Source organism: Phymastichus coffea, unplaced genomic scaffold (genome assembly GCF_024137745.1).
Source record: "Phymastichus coffea isolate CEN01 unplaced genomic scaffold, Cenicafe_Pcof_1.1 PCOF00074, whole genome shotgun sequence".
In the NCBI taxonomy this organism is placed as follows: Eukaryota; Metazoa; Arthropoda; class Insecta; order Hymenoptera; family Eulophidae; genus Phymastichus; species Phymastichus coffea.
Genome location: NW_026706885.1, coordinates 424,486 through 443,223, shown reverse-complemented (window position 1 = coordinate 443,223; position 18,738 = coordinate 424,486). Strand labels below are relative to the sequence as shown.

The window sequence follows — 18,738 nt, the reverse complement described above, 5'->3', positions numbered from 1 at the left end:
TTTTTTGTCATAGACATTCAAGAAAGTATATTGACATAATTGACGTATAAATAAGTACTCATCATCGAGGGTACAGCAAAAAACGACGTTAATCTTGGAAAAGATTGTTAAACTAATGGCACTGCTCGCGTCCGCACTTCGATAATTAAAAAAATGTCGTAACGCAAGATTTGCAGGCGTATAGTTAGCCACAAAGAGAATTTACCGCATACAAGAAAGAAGGTAGTCTGGCCAAGCTTCAATTTTTCCTCATCATTGCCATTGTACGGCTATTAGGCAATCCTCCCTGTTAGCCTTCGTCCCTACCGGCTTATGCGTCTGTGGCGGCTAGCGAATACGCACTTCCGAATTTAATAGATCGTACGTAGCAGCATGGCCCTCCTTTCTCATGATTACGCTCCGCCTGTCTTTCGTCGTTAATTACGGCCCTTGGTGTGCCAGACTAATGAAATTCGTCTGCACGTCCAACGACTGCGACGCGGGAAAGATGAGGACAGCGTTTTCACTTTGCATTAATTGCGCCGCGCCGCGCTGCTGCGCACTACATAAGGGACTGCTCTATCCCAGCTTCATGAGAGATCGCTACGTAGCGGGAGCCCAGTGAAGTTCGCAGCTGAGATTTCTTATTTCTTTTTCTTCTTCCTCTGCGCACAAAGCAGCTGCGATACGTCAATGGATTACGATCTTAGCCTTCGATTCGTTTTCGCGTTCGGGAAAAAACTTTCATTCGTTCAATAGGACTCGTCGAGCCACCGGGAGCAGAACGTAATCAGAAAGTAACGCTTGGGAATGGCAGTCAGTCGACTGAAATAAGAGAAGAGCATACGATGGGCGAACGGCACGTATTGTACCCTTGGGTCGTGTACCCAAGCGTACCGTCGTAACCGCGTCACTAAGGATCACGCGAACTTAACATTGTTAAACTGCCTAACGGTTCGAATTTAATCTTGGAGTAAAGAAAGGCTAGTATAGGCAAATTTCAATGCTAATGCATCTGCTTGAGGCATCATTACATCAATTTCCAATATTGCAAAGTCGCAGATGAGGTTTTCCGTATTGAGAACATCTAATGTCGATGACAAATCAGTCGGTGTCATCGGTGACCCTTCAACTGCCTCACTCCATGCCTTTTTATTTTGCTCGAAAAGCTATAAACAATGTTATGGCGTGCATTAGCTGTGTTATTCGTTGCAAATATTTCCGACGATTATGTATTTTTTTTACTGAAAATTCCGCGCAGATAAATCAAGAAAACTATCAATACGGTAATTACTATAATTTTAGCCGTAACGAAACAAGAAAATTATTTCTGAGATCTGAATCGTGTATACGTAAGTGTTATTACTTCACATTACCGTGTAGTACGCACGAATATTACATACCGAACAATATCTTGGGTTTGTTCATAATATTATTTAAAAATAAAATTTGGTATAATCACCATCTATATTTAAAGACGACCTTCGTACGACGATAGCTACTGCAAAAGAAAATGCCATGAGTCAGAAGAGTCAGGGCTCGTGGAACTATTAAATCCCAGCTGCTTCCATGGGAGTACTTAAACTCAATTTACTTGATTAAATTTTTTTTACGACGAAACATGCGAGGAAGTGAGAAGGAATGGCTGTTATGTCACACAGGCCTGCTATGACTAACTATAGCAAGAATTCGACTCGAGGACATTTGTCATTAATCATATTCACTCTCGCGGAGATGGCAATTCGTTGTTTATTCCGATTGCCTCCACGAATTGTTTCTTTCAAACGCCAGTGCGCGAGTTACGCAAAGACAGAGTGTCGCCGTTGATGCAGCTCAAAGATTCCTACATCTCGACTACATTATCAAGTCTTTTCACAGCTGTCCGGCTGATATTTTTCTCCTCACTCTGCCAGCCGTCGAGTTTTTAATCTCAAAGTGCCCATCAGCGGAGCTGTGAGAAGAAAAAGTCCACGGTAGCGCGTGTTTTTGTTCTCCACGTGTTACAGGCCGCAAGAAATTCCGTTTCCGGTGTGGAGTGTTGCTGAAAACTATTAATTGCCATATAGCGTATTTACGCATCCCTCGAATCGAGTGATAAAAAAGAGCGACAAAAAGGCGAACGCGGACGTCGTTCGCTCGCCTGCGTCTTCGGCGCCGTATCCTGGTCTGGTCTTTTTTTTTTCTCCAGCCGCGAGCCAAATGATTGATCTCGTGAGAGAGAAAGCTTTTATCCATTATTACGAGCACGCGACTCGCCGGAGCGACGCCGCGACGATTGCATCTTGCGTCACTCGTTTTCTCTCCTTACGGAGGTGTCTGTTATATCGCGCAACGTTAATTGTATGACGAAAGCGCGCGATAGATAACGCGCGGGAAGGAGGGAAAGGGGGGGTGCCTTCGTCAAAAGCGCAACGACGACGCCGGCGTCGAATCGCTCGCGCGGATACGATTTTTGCCGCGTAGAGGCGTAACGAGCGGCGCTAAACGCCGCGCGAATCCACGCAGTCCGCAAGATAGCTGAGCAATGAAAGGTAATGGTATTAGCGCGCGCAGGTGAGGGCCAAATTGCGATTGTTCGAGCGTCGAAAATTACGAGGTTTCGGGCGCCGCGGAGCTGCAGCGCAGTCGCGAGAATTGTTAAGTAAACGCCCGTAGCGCGCAATTCCAACACTCCATTAATGCTGCAATTTTCATCGTGCTCTCTTGTTTGACCTGCTTCCCACATTTGCATTTTCGCAGCACACTTAACGCCACGGCAAACCCGTTCTCTCTCCCATCGATGGCGCGCTTCCTTCCTCCTCGCCGTTTTGTCGAGCTTTTCATTATTTGCCTCCCCGTGATTCACCAAACTTTCGCTGGTTCCACTCTAATACTTCAAGCATGAATAATATAGACTGACAAGTTCACAACGCACTATTATTGGTCTCATTGATCTTCGGTAATTATTGATTGTTTCACGGAACTAGTTGCATCAATCAACGTCGACTTTGCTAAGAAATATGGATTAATCAGGGCCCAGTCGTATAGCAGCGTTAATAATGAGCTGGCGTGACTAAGCCTTCTACAACGGCGACGACGACGACGATTTTTTTTTTTCGTTGATAAGCAGAGAGCAGTTTTGCCGCATAGACTGGATGAATCATCCTTGGCACCCGAGAGGATTATCGATTTGTTCGGCTAAGGCTACTCTGCTAGACGTGCGCTTCCCGGGTGTATTCGCGCTAGAATGGTTTTGCCCTTCTTGAAAAAGGCCAATCGAACGTTGTAGTAGCCATACATGTCGGTAAAATTTTCCTTTTTTCCTCGATGACTTTTCGAAGGACACGTGGAATTTCGAGCACTCGTCGTCGATCGATATTTTATTAACTAGGTTCGCGTTGGATAATTCGAAGCGTTTCTCACAACGTTCTACGGAGCAATGCATCATTCATGAAGCAAACAGGTATATAAAATCATTTCTTTAAAAAACCCCCACCAGTGCGCTTAATTCCGGAAGTTTTGCCAAGCTGCTGCACCATAAAATACCAGCAACCCGTGAATATTCATCGAGCTACGCATTAAGCAAAAACATCCAGTAACAACAAGCAGCTGCAGCTGCAACAGCAAAAAGCAAATCTCTCTCTCTCTCTCTCTCCCTCTCTTGTCGTATAACATTTGTTCTCGAGAGTCTCCGTGGCGCATTTACATTACGTCCTGCAATAATTTATGTAAATCGAGCCTATACACAACCAACATACGTACACTTTCTCATTTGTCGCTTCAGCATAAGCTTCAGTTGGGTGTAATGAGAGACACTTGTTTCAATATCGTCGCGGTTGTTCCAACAAAGAACTTCTCTGTGCAACGAACGCACGTGTTTGAAGTGCAGTATAACTGCAATCAGAGTGCCATTTTCGTATAAACGAATATTTTTCCGAACGACATACGCACAACTCGCATATCTCGATGTTTCGCTTGAGATTCATAGGAAAGCAGAGTGATTCATTCAATTTAAAACTAATACAAAAACACAGAGTTTTGAATTGGAATAAATAAATTACCAGGTTCTAGCCTATCACCCGTAGTGAGTAGACGTGTTTTCTATCGCTCCATGCGTAATCAATAAGTAATAAAATAATAATGAGTAGTCAAATAATACCATATATATTAAGACACAGGCGGCTAAGCCCTTATTTCAATAAAACTACGAGTTTTAGTGAAATCAAAATGGCAACTACACCTGCCAAACAAACCAGGTATAAAATTCCATCTTTCACAGCGTAATTACTTCCATAATCAAGATATACAGCTGCAACACAAAAGAATCTTGTTACAAGAGAATAAGACCTACTGATAGATTGTGTAGATGATCTGAAACTGTCTGATTACGTGTGGCAATAGGTGAAATTGTGAAACCTGAAAATATTATCAGTGCATCAAGAATCTCTAATAATAGAGTATGCATCTATCTATCAAGTAAGAATCTAGACAAAGAATGCTACTCGAATCACAGTTACTTAACTAAAAAGACCGCTAATGTTTCGTTAAACTAGAATTATTTTCTGTAATGTACCCACCGATATCCCTAATTTTATATTAGAAAATATACTCGTATAACTAAAAGTAAATAGTTGCTTAACAACCACCAATCTAAGAGCTAATATTGACAAAGAAGGCTATAAACATATTACCAGTTTCAGACAACAAATCTATGTCAAACAAATCGAAGTCAGCCTTATTTCAGAATCGCTTAAAATTCACTTCAATGAACTTGAATATTACGTATTTGTGGGCTCAGATAAATTAGTATGCTTTATCTGCAAACAGGAAGGCCATATCGCAAGAAATTGCCCATGTCCCGAATCTTACATGTTTAACGCCATCACAAACCAACACTCCACAATTACCAACAGATACCACTACCGATAATAATACAAATATAAACAATCAGACGACCATTCAGCAGGAAAATAATTCCAATACTGACTGTGTAATTAACGAACAACTTATCTCCCCAAAAGATAATAAAATAACACACTCGTAAATTAGTTCCAACGATTCACAAGCCGATAACTATGAATTTCAAGAACCTAAAACTCTCAATATAATTAACAAAGACACTAAAAAACATAGGAATGATACACAAAATGAAAAGGTATTAAAGGTAACTACTAGAAAAATCAAAGATAACGAAAAAAAAGATGAACTAGATAATCAATTGATAAACATTAAAGACTATTTCAACAGAGCAAATACTCTCCTCAACTATAATTAATTCAAAAGTTTTTTGGAAAATACAAAGAAAAATACGAATGTTGACCAAACTATACTCCAACATACACCTAGCATAGAAGCTTTCATCAAATTTATAAGCGAGGAAATCTATCTAAACGTAAGAAATACTCAGATAAAAAGTAGATGCACTCGACTTATAAAAAAACTTAAAGTCAACCATACTCAACTCGAATATTATTCAACCACAGCATAAGAATATAAATGATAAAACAACAATGGCTAAAATGATGCAGTGGAATATAAATAGCTATAACAACCGTTATGAATATCTATTTCTACTAATAACCCAACACGCAAGTGATATAATATGTATCCAAGAAACAAACTTAAAAAGTAACCAAGAGAATTTACCTGCTATAAAGAAAATAGACCAGATTACAAAATAGCCAGCGGGGGTGTTGCTATCCTAGTTAAAAATAACACCTTCAGCCAAGAAAGTCAACTAAATACAGAAATCAAAACAATAGCAAATCAAAATACTAATAAATAGCAAGATTATAACTATATGTAATTTATACTTAAGCAATAAAAATAAACTAGACATAGAAAAATTCGAAAACTTGATAGAACTGCTACCTAATCCGTACATAATACTCAGAGATTTTAATAGCCATCATACAACCTGGGGCTCCTATAAAACTGACACTAGAGGTATGAAAATAGTGAACTAATAAGTAACAATGGAATGGTACTACTTAACGACCTCTCACCTAGACATATTTGCCATAGCGGCAAAATGAGTGCAATCAACCTTAGCCTAAGTAGTACTAATCTCACAACTCACATGGATTGATCAGTATTGAATTACCCGTATTCTAGCGATCATTTCCCAATAATAATAGAAATAATGAGACCTACTGAAGATAATAATACGCAAACGTCCACATACAAATTCTTAAAAGCTAACTGGACAGAATACCGTAACTTAATATGTAACATCAATGAATCAAACAAGCTCATTGATGAATATACAAAAGAAGACATCGACGCAATAATCGAAAAAATGAAAGAAATAATCATTAAAGCAGCTGACAAAAGTATTCCCAAAACTAAAGATACTAACAAACAAAATCAGGAAACCATGGTCGAAAGAAGAATGCGAAAAAGCAATAAAAAACGCGAAAAAAGCTCTGAACAAAAAGTAAAATGCCTCAATTAACTATATAATAAAATTTGAGAAACTTAAAGCCACGACAAAATGCATAATCAGACAATCTAAAACACAATCATAGCTTAAATTTCTGTAATTAATAATCAACAACCAATTCAAGAAATCTAGAATAAAATAAAGTCAATCAAAGGTAAACACAAACAACGAGTTGCTTTTTTATGAAATCTAGGCACATTATAAACGAAACAATAAAAATAACAAACATTTTTGCCAAAAAATTTGCAAATAACTCTGGTGACAACTACTACAATTCGGTATTTACTAAGTAGCAACTAGCATATGTAGTTCCAGTCCTGAAACCAGGTAAGGACAAACTTAAGAAACATATTGCCATTATAAAATTTCCTATATTAGATATAGAAGTAATTAAAGACGATTACAAAACCTTAATAAATAAAAAAATTTAGGAAAAATGGAATATAATTTGGAACAAAAACACAATCACCTAAAACAAATAAAAAAAACGTGCTCTGCAAAAATTCAACGAAGAAATTAAATAGACTAGACCAAGTATTACTAACCAGACTTCGCATAGGAAACGCTAAATTAGCACACGAACATCTAACCAACAAAAAATAATAAAAACATGTAATCAGAGTAAAACTCCGATCACAATCAAACATACTAGTCGACTGCTAACGATTCAACACAGAAAGAAGAGAACGCAAGATCGCAAACCTCTACATATACGAACTATTGAACGACCTAAAAATGTACGCAAATTAAAATCACTTATGTATAATAAATTGTAACTCTATACATACCAATACAGTTAGAAATGTTTGTATACGTCTAAATTGACAAATCACTAATACCTTTATTAAGGGGATGCGACTTTATTTAAACAGATAACAACAAAATATAAATACAGAAAAAAAACTACCAAGCAGAGCGTGGTTTCGATCCACGGACCTTTCGGGGCACCAACCCAAACGCGCTACCAACTACGCCACTCTGCCATATTTACAATTTTTACAAATAATTGAAGCACGTCCTCTGCACGAATCCCCCGAATATTCATATTATATTTTTCAAAGTAAACAAAAACAAAGAACGTGACCAGACAAAAATGTGCAACCCAAGTAGGCGAAATAATTAACCGGACGGAAAGCTCGTGTGCAAGAAAAAACAAAAGAGGCGAGAAGGAAAAAGGAAAAAAGGCTCGGAAGTTGTCTTTGAAATTCAAATTAAATTCAAGCCCGATGCGCCTCTATAGCTTGACAAGTCGCGCGCTGCATAATTTAGAGATTCCCCTTTTCGGGGTGTAATATAAGTAGATGCCAGTATCCCGCAGCAGTGGCAAGCCCGAGTCTTAATTACCACGAGTTGTCCTCTTCTTTTTTCGCTGCATTACGCGTCCTTGATTATGCGGGCGTCGTCGACGTGGCTGCCACTGCGTCGAGACAGTGGGCTACTAGAGGACTGTCTGTTTTCCATGAGATTCTTTCAACAAGTGGACGATGAAAATATTTACTTTCTCAATTTTCTTAGGCGAAAGATAACTGTTCCGTGCGATAAATGGCAATATCGTCTTGAATGTTCGTAGTATTTACGTCTTGAATCAATAAGGTAAAAAGATTGAAAACGAAAAAATCACACGCAACGCGCCACGTAGAAACGACGAATTGCGTGTATTGATTTTTCAAATTTGTAGGCAGGCTGGCAGCCCGCGAGATAGTAACCATCAATCATGTCTCGCTATCGATCAGCGTGTTGCAATTTCAGCACCGGATATTTACCACAATTTTTCTCCCTCGCGCTTTTTTTACGTATGTATACATATGTTCAGCGCGTCTCTTGCTCTACCGGATGCAATGCACGTTGGAACAAACTTTCGATCCTTTCCACGGCCTTGTCCGTGTCTCTTCCGAGAGACATTGTCCCCATTGTCCTTTGGCACTTGCACCTCTCGATGCGGAAAATCTTCGGAGCGCGTTCGCTAAATAAAAATTTTCCTCCTGCGAGATAGACAACGGGCTGATTTGTGCTTGCGCGGCACTTTCTTTTCCCGCGGCACTTGGCATTTCTTCGGATCTCGGGTTACGCGAGGATTTCCGTCTCTCCGTTCTCCGCGGGAAAAGTGTGGCGCGCGTTGCCGAGCGCCGACGCTTCATAAGAAATTAGAGCTCTTAATGCACAAGACCGTCTCGTTACGGCCGTAGTACTTGTCTTCCTATTTGTGTTTTGCGGCTGCACTTTCGCGCGCTAATCAACCGGCCCATCTTGCGATATTGCGAGCTACTCAGATCCTTCCTTTTTTCTTTTGTTTTTTTTTTATTAAGATGCCACTTTCGCCGCTTCGTACCCTCCTATGCTGACCGTCAAAACGAATTTTTGCACTTTGTTTATCGATTTTCCTTTGTTTCTTCCACGCAGTTCAGGCAAGTTCCTTCTGTGCGAATAGTGTCCGTTACGAAACGATTCGTATTTTCTTGACGCATTCTTAGCGCAGCTTGCTTGTCGTCTGCGAGCGGCGAGCTTTGAGAAAGGAGAGGGTGGACGATAGCACTTTCGGAGGCGGTAAAACCAAACTAAGAGCTGCTTTTTCTGTCCCATTGCAGGTCCATCGGCGGATTTCAGCGCGCGCAGGAGTGTCAAGCCACGAATTTACCACGCCAGGAGCAAACGCGAGATCACCAGCACCAAAGAGAGCGTGAGTACGATATCTATAGTTATATAGTTCTAAAGCGCGTGCCGCGCGAGTTTCGGCTGATTAAGAGTTACGCGTGTGCGAGGTACTTTCCTTACGTGGCACGGCTGACTCGCTCTTCCGGAATTTCGCGATTGTCTCGCTTCTCTCGCAACTTTCGCTCGAAACACTTGGCCCTCGCGTTGTCCGCTCGACGCGAAAACGCTTCGGTCGCGACGCGCTCGTTTTTCCACGTGCGCCCCGTCGTCGCGCCAAGCACCAACGCATATATATCGGCGTTGCTGTACTGCGGATAGGTGACCCGGCGACGGGATTAGCCGAGGCAAGCGCTGACGTCAAACGGACAAAAGGCACAAGTAACATCGTCGACGAGCAACGGCCGCTCGCTTTTTAGTTGTTGCGCGGTGACCGTGCCAAAACCAATTGACAGTTGCGCCTATATCTCACGTCCGCGCCTTCGATTGTTCGAACATTTAGAACGGTTTATTGACCGTTTCGGCGGTTTCGCTGCAAATACGTCGAATCACTGTTGAACGACATCGCAGCCTTTGTGCTTATTTCTTTCGACGCACATGGCGTCAGCACGCTCGAGCGAGTCGATAGATTCGACGAGAAATTCAGTGCGCTCGAAAACTCGAAATAATAACATAAAAGAATAGAAGAGAACATCAAAGCAATGGGCTGTGCTGAACGCACGCGAAAGCGCCGACAAAGACACAAAAACCGTGAAAGATGCTGAGAGATACGCACGGGCATCGAGAGAGAGAGAGAGAGTGGAGGGATTGATTGCATAAAGCGATTGGCAGAGGCTTTGTTTGGCGCTGCGCGGCGATCGTACCTAATGCAATCGCGGAAAGCGATGCCAAAACATTGCCCCCCTGCCACCGGCGTGTCAGTGGCCGGCCCGCCCATACGGAAATCGCGCTTCGCACACAGCCCCGCAACCATCGTCGCTCGCAGCGTTCAGCCGCGCCTTTGCATAATTCCGATTGCCTCGAGGATCTCTAATGGCCTCGCGGAGGCGCTCGCGATGTTCTCGCTTCGGCCGGCCGTCCGAGAGAACAGCAGGCCCCGGAGAGGGCGTTTCGCGCCCGATTCGGCTCATTTCTCCGATAACGCGCTGCGTCACGCTGCGTCCGTACAAGCTTATACCTTTCGCGCGGGACTTATATAGCGTTGCCACTTGGATCGCTGCAGGACCCGCGGCGCTCGACAATGCCCGCACGCTGTGCCATCTCTCCTGCTACCGCGGTCTCCCTCCCGTCGGCTCCGATGCTCATTGTGGCTGCGACGAGCTCTCCCTTCCTAGAATTGCCATTATTATTGCAGGGCTCTTTCTCGCTCTGGTTTTTCGAGCGGAATCTCCGCGTGAACGATGCGCCACACTTCCGTTAGATTGTTCCCGATACTTACTCTCTTCGGGATTTCGGATTCCGTTGACAGACGAATAAAATGATTCTTTGTTGCTGCCAAACATCTCCAGCTACGCGCTCTTAGCATTCGTGCGAGTACGTCCAAAATTATTTCCTCGCTTATTAGCGTTCGTAAAATCAAGCAACAGCGAGGTTCCGCCAAATTCTCTTCGATCAACCACCAACTCGAAGCACATTAAATCTCTTTTTTTTCTTTCAATTGCCCGTGCCATCGAATCAACATTCAACACCTCAATCAACGTCGAAATTGCCCGGACAGCATTGTTCTCGCGCTACTGCTATACGAGTAAGTCATTTGGGCGCCGCGTGCCAGCAGTAAAGCAAAGCTGTACGTGTGTGTGTGTGCAGCCGCCTGCTGCAAGCCACAAAAGGCGCGTGTCTGAAATTTCGGGGGCGCGTGCAGCTGGCCTGCTGCTATTCGGACCACCGACTGACGGCATGCAGTTGCATGTTATACACTGTGAAGGCGGACCAAGACTGAGAAAGAGAGAGAGAGAGAGAGAGAGAGTTCGGTAACAATGCCCTCAACTAACTTCCAAAAGAGAAGGAAAAAGCGCACTCGAGAAAAGTTGAACATTTTCCGGCGTCGATCGGCAGTCTGCGGTTCGCTTGCTACTAATGGCTTTTCGAGTGTTGCGTGTACCGGCAAGGGGTTTGTTCAATGAAGCGGAGCGTAGACGCGATACGCATTTATTGAATTCTTTTGATTGCACCGATATTCCAACGGCGTGCTCGCGTTGAACGAAGGAATGATCGCGCACGGCATTCTAACAGGCGTAGGCAAAAGAATAAGCATTTTGAAGAGGCGGTAAATAACTTAGATACACGCTCGGTCATTATAAACGGACGCGTCGGTCGTACGAACTTTCATCGAGCCAGCCAGCTAAAGACACTCTATTAAGTAATTGTATAGCCTAAAGCCGAATGCGTGTGCGCGGAAGGCACAATGGAGGAAAAAAAAGAGAGGTAGGTAGCTCGAGGGTCACTCGCGCGCGCGCAACCTGCACGCTAAAGCTTACAATGCGCCGCCGAACGAATAATTATCGCAGCGATTGCGCGACAATGGGTGGTGAATCACGTCGGTATGCCACTCGAACTTGACATCCTCGCTCGTTAGTCGAGGAGTCTCGCCATAGTCACTGCTCGGTTGGAAAAGTCGCGCGCGAAAAAACGACGCTCTCTGCTAATTAGCCTCTTCGACAAAACAGCCTTGTCACGGTGGCGCGAGCGATTTCGTAAATCGATAAATTGAATGAGAGGAGGCTGTACGGCGTTGCAGGGGCCAGCTGCGTCGTTTTGACGGAAAGGAGTGCAGCAGCGCGGCTCGGTTAAACGAACCGGGTGTAATAAGGCTTTATTGCTATTTGGCGAATGAGAAACGGCGCGACGGGGAGAAAGCGCGGCGGCGCCCAAACTAATTCGCGTGTGCAGTCTAGAGAATTTCTCGGGACTTATTTTATTTCTCCACGGCAGCGCTCTAATGGAATTTTCAATCAGCTTCTGGTGTCGGTCGGAGATCAAGCTTTTCAATAACTTTTATTAAGGTCCGCAGCTGCGTGGCTCGTGAAAACGGACTTGCGCCTGTCCAACTTTTCATTTGGCGAGGCTCTCGACCACAGGCCGGTAAAGGGACGCGTCGCGATCCATAAATATATTTGCGCGATATCTATCCCAAGGTATAGTAGTTCGCTCGCATTGCAATGATCAAAGGTCGCGTGAAACACCTGCTCTCCCTCTTTCGTTCTCTCTCTCTCTCTCTCTCTCTCTCTCTCTCTCTCTCTCTCTCTCTCTCTCTCTCGGGAGTTAAGGTGCCTAGTGCGTCCGTAACCTCGGCACCATCGCATCACCAGGTATTGCGCCATGAGCGCGTGTTCTGAGGCCTGTCAATTACCAGTTACCTGGAGCGCCGATAAATTACATCGGGCGATCTTTTTTCTTTATTTTTTTCAGCAAATGCCCCGTTTCTCTCTCCATTTATATCGCTGTAAGCGCACGAGCGCCAAGCTCTCGTTTCCGATCATTTCTCTCCCGGGAATCCGGAGAACAGCAATTGATACCTGCTTTTTGTCATTCAACGAGATTGATTCCATGGCGATTAAAGTGGCCGACTGAGCGACGAGAAGCGTCGCTTTGCCCGTTCCTTTGCCTATTTACGCTACGAGTTGTTACTCTCGAGGGTTTCTCGGCAAATCAATCGGATGTTTTCGTCTTTTCCTCCCACGCGCACCTTGTAAGTCGAACCGTCCGTCGGGTACGCCGAAGAGCTCATCGTCACGTCGCCAAGGTTTCGAACAGCGGCGCCTTGAATGACAAATAATAAAATGAAACGTCGGCAGATCAAACGACAGAAGAAGGAGAAGGGATCAAGTACGTTTTCACTTGCATACATGTATAAGCTAATGGACAGGAGACAATCAATCAAATCGCCAAAAAGCCGCTGAGTCATCAATCTCGAGCAGCCGCCGCGCCGTCGACAAGAGCGCATTAACAATGCCGTCGCGTTCTGCTGTTGCTGCACGTCGCAGCCTTTTTCCTAGAGGATCCTTTAGCTCTGCGGAAATTACAGGTCGTCCCTGCCGACGTCGCCTCTATTTCCTTCGAGTGCGCGCAGACCTTCACTTGGCAGTCTGCCATATCGTTTCGTTTTCTTTTTCTCTATATTCGCAACCATCGATCTATGTGCGACTTTTCTTCTTTTTTTTTTATTTTCTTATGGGATAAACTATGTATCTTCACCGCTGTAAGTGTCAAAACCATCATTGATTTATTTATATATTTTTCACGGCAGCCAGCAAAATCAATTTTCCCTTCATCTTCAATAAGATTTATTTTACAGTAATAGATCGTGTAAAAATAAAAAATAAAAATCACGTCTACCTTCCTCCGCGCAGCCGAGAGCTAACCTCGACGTTTTACGGGCACGCGACCAAAATCCTAAATTCAAATGGACGACTCCCCCTTTTTCCGGTCTGCGTACGTGAGCGGCGAAGAAGAGATTCGAAAGTGTACACACTCGTACATAATACTGCTCGTTTGTATTCATACAACGACAATAAATTTCGTTACATTCGCTTGTTTGATTTACGAGTATGATCCTTCCGTCAAGGGAATTTTTCCAATTGATTTCGGAAAATTGCCAACCGAAAAAAAACGAATAGGATTCTCTTACGGCGAAAGTTCGCCAACTTCCAGCTCGCTCGAAAAAAAAAGTTTTAGAGCAAATTTAGCCTTCTCCTTTGTCGCCAAGTTTTCCCTTTTGCTCCAGCGACCTATAAAACAACGAATAGCTCATCACCTTCGTTTTTCACTGAGAATTCATGCGATTAATTGAAAAGCTACGTCTTTGCCTGGCGAGATAATTCAATTGAAAACCAAGCCCGCGGTATAACAATTTAGAGGGGGGGTGTAACCACCGTGTCGGGCCAGTTTATCTTGCTCACGGCCAAAATCTCATTACAACGTGCGAGCTTGCGGCCCCCCCTCGCTCTTCTTAACGAAAGCATACATCCTAGCAACCAGTTCGCCCACTCGGTTTTCCTCGTACATACTCGCTGCTATTGGTCCTTTTCTCCCTGCGTGAAATTAATTACTAGCGATTGAGATAATTAGGATGCACGAGAGAGGCAACTGCAATCGGGTTAAGCTCGGCTTTAATTACCAGACAGTAGTTTTTCACTGGGCTTGCAAACGCTCGAAAATTATTATCAACCGATTATTACGCCCGCACGACTTCCAGTTTTAGCAATTAATCAGGTTGCGCGCAGCTTGGCTAATTTAGTTGGCGTTCATCGCTGACTAGCCAACTATTTACATCGCTGCACTTTTCGCGCCAATTACTCGGCTACTTCTCGAAGTGACGCGCAACGCGACGATGATCGAGTTGGCATTCCATTTCTCGCCGCTCTCTCCTCGGTAATAAATGTCGCGTTCCGTCTCTGCGAAGTCTTTTCAGGGCTTTCGGAATGAAGCTCGATAACGGGCCACACGACAAAGCGAGCACGCAGTCTGCAAAGGTGAAAACTCGGCAGTAATCGGACGGTCGCCTCGTCCGAGCGCCAACAGCGCGACGTCGCTCAATTAACAATTCAGCGACTAAAGCCCTTGGGGCATCAGATGCACCTGCATTTCGGGCGAAAGGGACGGCGCTCGTGAGCGGCACATGCATAATGCAACGACCGTTGAAGCGCGGCGTCGTCGGCGGCGAAATTCATAAGTCTCGGCTCGCGCGCTGCCTGCCGGGGTATTTAAAGTCCGAACGGCAGTGGCAATGCGATTGCGTTATGCAACTGAAGTAGACGCCGGGCAGATCGAGCTAAGAGTTTGCCAGTTGGTTAAGAGCCTTACCTCTCTGCGTCAACTGCATACGCTGTGCACTAATATGTGCCTTGTGATTTAAGTGCCGGCAGTAGTCGCTGATTGTCTTATTCGACCAAGTTTTCGTACCAGGCGTCCGTCTAGTACACATATACGTCGGTCGATCCCGCGATAAAACACACTTTTTCGACGAGTCGTCTTCTTACTTGAGGTATACACTGACGTGGATAGCTTGCGGAAATTAAAAAATGTTCGCAGAAACCATGCATCACTTTTCGCTTGTTACAGTCTTCACCGGTAGCCCCATTATATTCTTCGCAAAAGAAATATTAATTGGAAACATATATCACGAGACGTAAAAGCGATCAATTTAATTTTCTTTTCAATGGTAATTTTAGGTGGTATAGCTACTCGTTAAAAAAAAAATAAAAAAGCGACACTTGGAATATATTGCGCACTGTACAAGTTCTCTTGTTCAGCAAGAATTACCCATGGGGGACAGTTTCATGTTCAACAAACACGCCAATGGCAGCCGAAAACAAGCCGTAACAAATTTCCATGCGATCAACAAAAAAAAAAAAAAAAAAAAAAACAACCGAACAGAGACATAGGCCTTTTAGTTGAAGTACACGCATGCACCAAGAATAAAGCAACCCTCGGCAAGGAACTAAACCCGCGCATGTAAGCCATAAATCGTCGGCCCACTTACGGGCATAACAAAAAGAAGGAAATAAAAAAGAAGAAGCGTTGTTTAACGAGAGTGTATGGAGATGTATGTGCGAGCCCTTATGCGTAGAAAGGAGGTGCTCTAATGCAGCATCAGATAAGTAAATCGCGTAACGTTTGTGGCTTCACGGACTGTTTTACGATTGCAGGACACCGATCACGCGGACGTGCTGAGCGTGGGCCTTGAGCTCGACGGCCAGAGTCGTGTTCTCGACCTGAGGCTCAACTCCGACCTCATACCCGCGGGCTACAAAGAGCGCCACCAGCATCGCGGCGACTACAAGACCCACGTCCCTCGCAAAGTGGTAAGTCAATCTTCTGACATGGCGTCTCTCATTCAGCGGGAATAAAGCTGTTCGTGGGAAACGCCATCGCAACGTGGGGATAACCTATCGATAGGGGAATGTTCCGGCTGAGCCTCTCGGATATTAAGATTTAGTGCTACCGTTGTTTACATTATTTTCTAAAGAAAGCCGTTAATCATGGTCAATTACTAATGCATCCGTGACCGCTAACGAAACAACCAGGAAGACGTAAATTCACTCGATTATTTAATTTCTGAGTATTTCCCGCGAGCTTTTGTCCACGAATAATAATGAATACCTTACGTCTTGGTGTCCTTTCAAAATTCACGAAATAAAAACGCAAGCGTGCACCAACACGCAAAAACACGCAAGGCCGAGTAATTGTGTACATACAGGCGGCTTGGTTAGCTCCCGTGGCGACGCAATTTGAATGTCAAAAAAAGAAAGTCGAGCCCCGCCATTGTGCCCAACGATCGGACCTTCACTCCCTCGCTCATTGTGTTTTTCTACAATGCCGCGACGAAAATACCGTCACAGGCAGATAGCAGCCTGACTCTCTTTCACCCGCTCTCCTCATTACCATTTGGGGTTATTCATATCAGGCGCGCGCGGCGCCGATAATAGAGAGTCGATCAACCATGATTGTATGCGCCAAGTTCTTTTACGTGCACCATTTCTCTTCGTAATTATTTCGCAACTGAATCATACGCGACGTTTCGGAGAATTTTAACGAAGCCTTGTACGCGCATCTCGCCTTCGTAATCATTGGGTCGGCATTGCGTTTGGCATAACGTCCGATAAGCTAATTCGAATGCGAAAGTATCAATTTGGAAGGACTGCGTGTTGTGCAATATACCGTGCTGCAGTGGCGTTCCAATAACGTCGAGTTAATATAACGTAAACAACGAATGACCAGCTCGATAAAAAAAAATCGTTCATTAACAAATTTTTCCAAATTAAATGACGCGAATCTCTTATAATTATGACAGTTTGATAATGTCATTACGACTTATTGTCAATAATAAAACAAAGCTATTTACGATTGGAACTGTAATGACTGATCTATCGTTTGACATTATTACAGGAATTATGTCACTACCAAGGCAGCATGAGAGACATGCCGGGTTCGTGGGCGGCAGTCTCGACGTGTCACGGCCTCAAAGGCGTCATCTTCGACGGCGACAATCTGCACTACATACAGCCCGAACAGGAGTCGCTCGACTCCAGACACTATCTCTACAAGCACTCCGATCTCATAGCTAATAATAGTTGTGGTAAGCTTGCACGCGTTATCTCGTGCTATCACATCTATATCTCTGATATATGCTACGCAACGCGGAACATTAATCGATAGACTTTACTCTCGTGCAAAGCTCGACGCTAATGTGCCGTCTCTTGTGTGTGTGCGCGTGTGTGCGCGTGTGTGCGCGTGTGTGCGCGTGTGTTGTCTTGTCTTTCTGCGAGATTATTTGACTTCGATACGCAGATGACCTTCCTAGAATCCAAAAGGTAGATCATATTTGATCAAAGTGCACTGTGCTCGTTGAAAACATTTGAAACGAGCAGAGGAACTCGATAAAAAAAAATCTGCCTATCAATTATTGACGTTGTTCCGAATGCACATTTGTAGTAGCTTGAAGAGTCAACTGATTCCGAAGAAAATGCGAAAACACTTGCGGGAAAGCGTTCGAAAGACCGGAGCTCTCTGTAGCTGAAAGTTTCAATGCTGAACTTGAGCAAGGCCAGTGGGGCCTTTCGGTGCGACGTCGAGCCGGTCTACCGGTCGTCGCCTTAAACGGCCTCTCCTCCCTCCTCCTGGCCTCGTACTGTTTTTGCATATCACTGAGAAAGAGAGAGAGAGAGAGCACACACACGCGCACACGCAGAGGGAAGCTTGTTTTTTCGAGGCCGATCGTCGAGGCAGAAAGCTACCGGGGAAAAGCAGCAATGTGACTTAATGCACTTAGCTTTGTTGAAAGCTTCTCTTTCGCTGTGAGCCGTGTGTGCTGCTGCTGCTGCTACCGCTGGCAAGTTTCTTTGTAACGTCCAAGAGCAATCTCGTCGAGTGCACGCTACGAGCAAAAGGGATAGCGCTCTCACGCTTAAGTTTTTCTTCTGCCAAGAGCCAAGTCCCTTCCGCGAATCCAGCGCGCGCAAAACTGCCGTTCGCTTCGCTGTTTTTCCCCTCTGAATAGCCACGGTTCGCCCGGCTTTTCGCGGGCTCCTTTCATTAAGCAACTACACAAGAAAGTCCCGGAAACGGTGTTCTACTCACATCCAGTTGAGCACCCGAACGCGTCGTCGTTCTTAATAATTTTGCCAAACTGTTGTGTTTTATTATTGACGAAAGATTTTCTCGTTTCAGGTTACAGAGGCACTGCGCATCACATCGCGAACGAGTTGGTCGCCGCGGCGAGGGCAAAAAGATCGACGAGAGTGAGTATGCAGGCCCATCCAATACGTCGGTTAACGCTTTGCGAAGCACAAGCGCGTTTTTCGATACTCGGTTTTGCCACGCGATACCGACGCAGCGAGGATAGAGGCACTCGCTTCGTGGCGCGCGTCAAATGAGCACGCAAACTCAGTCCAATCGAATTCGCTTTATTGCAGCACAAACGAGCGAGCGAAGCGATACGCGGGCCGTACAACGCGAACAGGCAGTCGCGCTACGTCGAGCTCGTTCTCGTCGTCGACAAGAACGAGTACACGGCCTTAGGTGAAAATCTCACCCGTGTGCATCAACATTGTAAGGATATCGCCAACATCATCAATGCCGTAAGTGACTCCCAAGCTCTCTTTTCTTCTTTTCATCCCTGACACTGAGCGGCTTATCACGCATCATTGTCTTGCTTATTTCGCTCTCGATGAAACGTGCCAAATCATTCG

The 18,738-nt window shown here is 44.5% G+C and overlaps 1 protein-coding gene and 1 non-coding gene across 2 annotated transcripts in view; one reads left to right on the top strand and one right to left on the bottom strand.

The window, feature by feature from the left end:
• The window catches only part of LOC131668128 (uncharacterized), a 56,799-nt gene that overhangs the window by 28,810 nt on the left and 9,251 nt on the right, over positions 1–18,738 (top strand). The window contains exons 2-6 of the mRNA XM_058942018.1: positions 8,986–9,077; positions 15,697–15,852; positions 16,937–17,126; positions 18,218–18,288; positions 18,463–18,627. Of these exons, the coding sequence (XP_058798001.1) occupies positions 8,986–9,077; positions 15,697–15,852; positions 16,937–17,126; positions 18,218–18,288; positions 18,463–18,627 (674 nt within the window). The remainder of the gene's footprint in view (positions 1–8,985; positions 9,078–15,696; positions 15,853–16,936; positions 17,127–18,217; positions 18,289–18,462; positions 18,628–18,738) is intronic.
• On the bottom strand, positions 7,309–7,383 carry Trnat-ggu (transfer RNA threonine (anticodon GGU)). Its single transcript has one exon. It is a non-coding gene; the product is annotated as a tRNA-Thr (tRNA).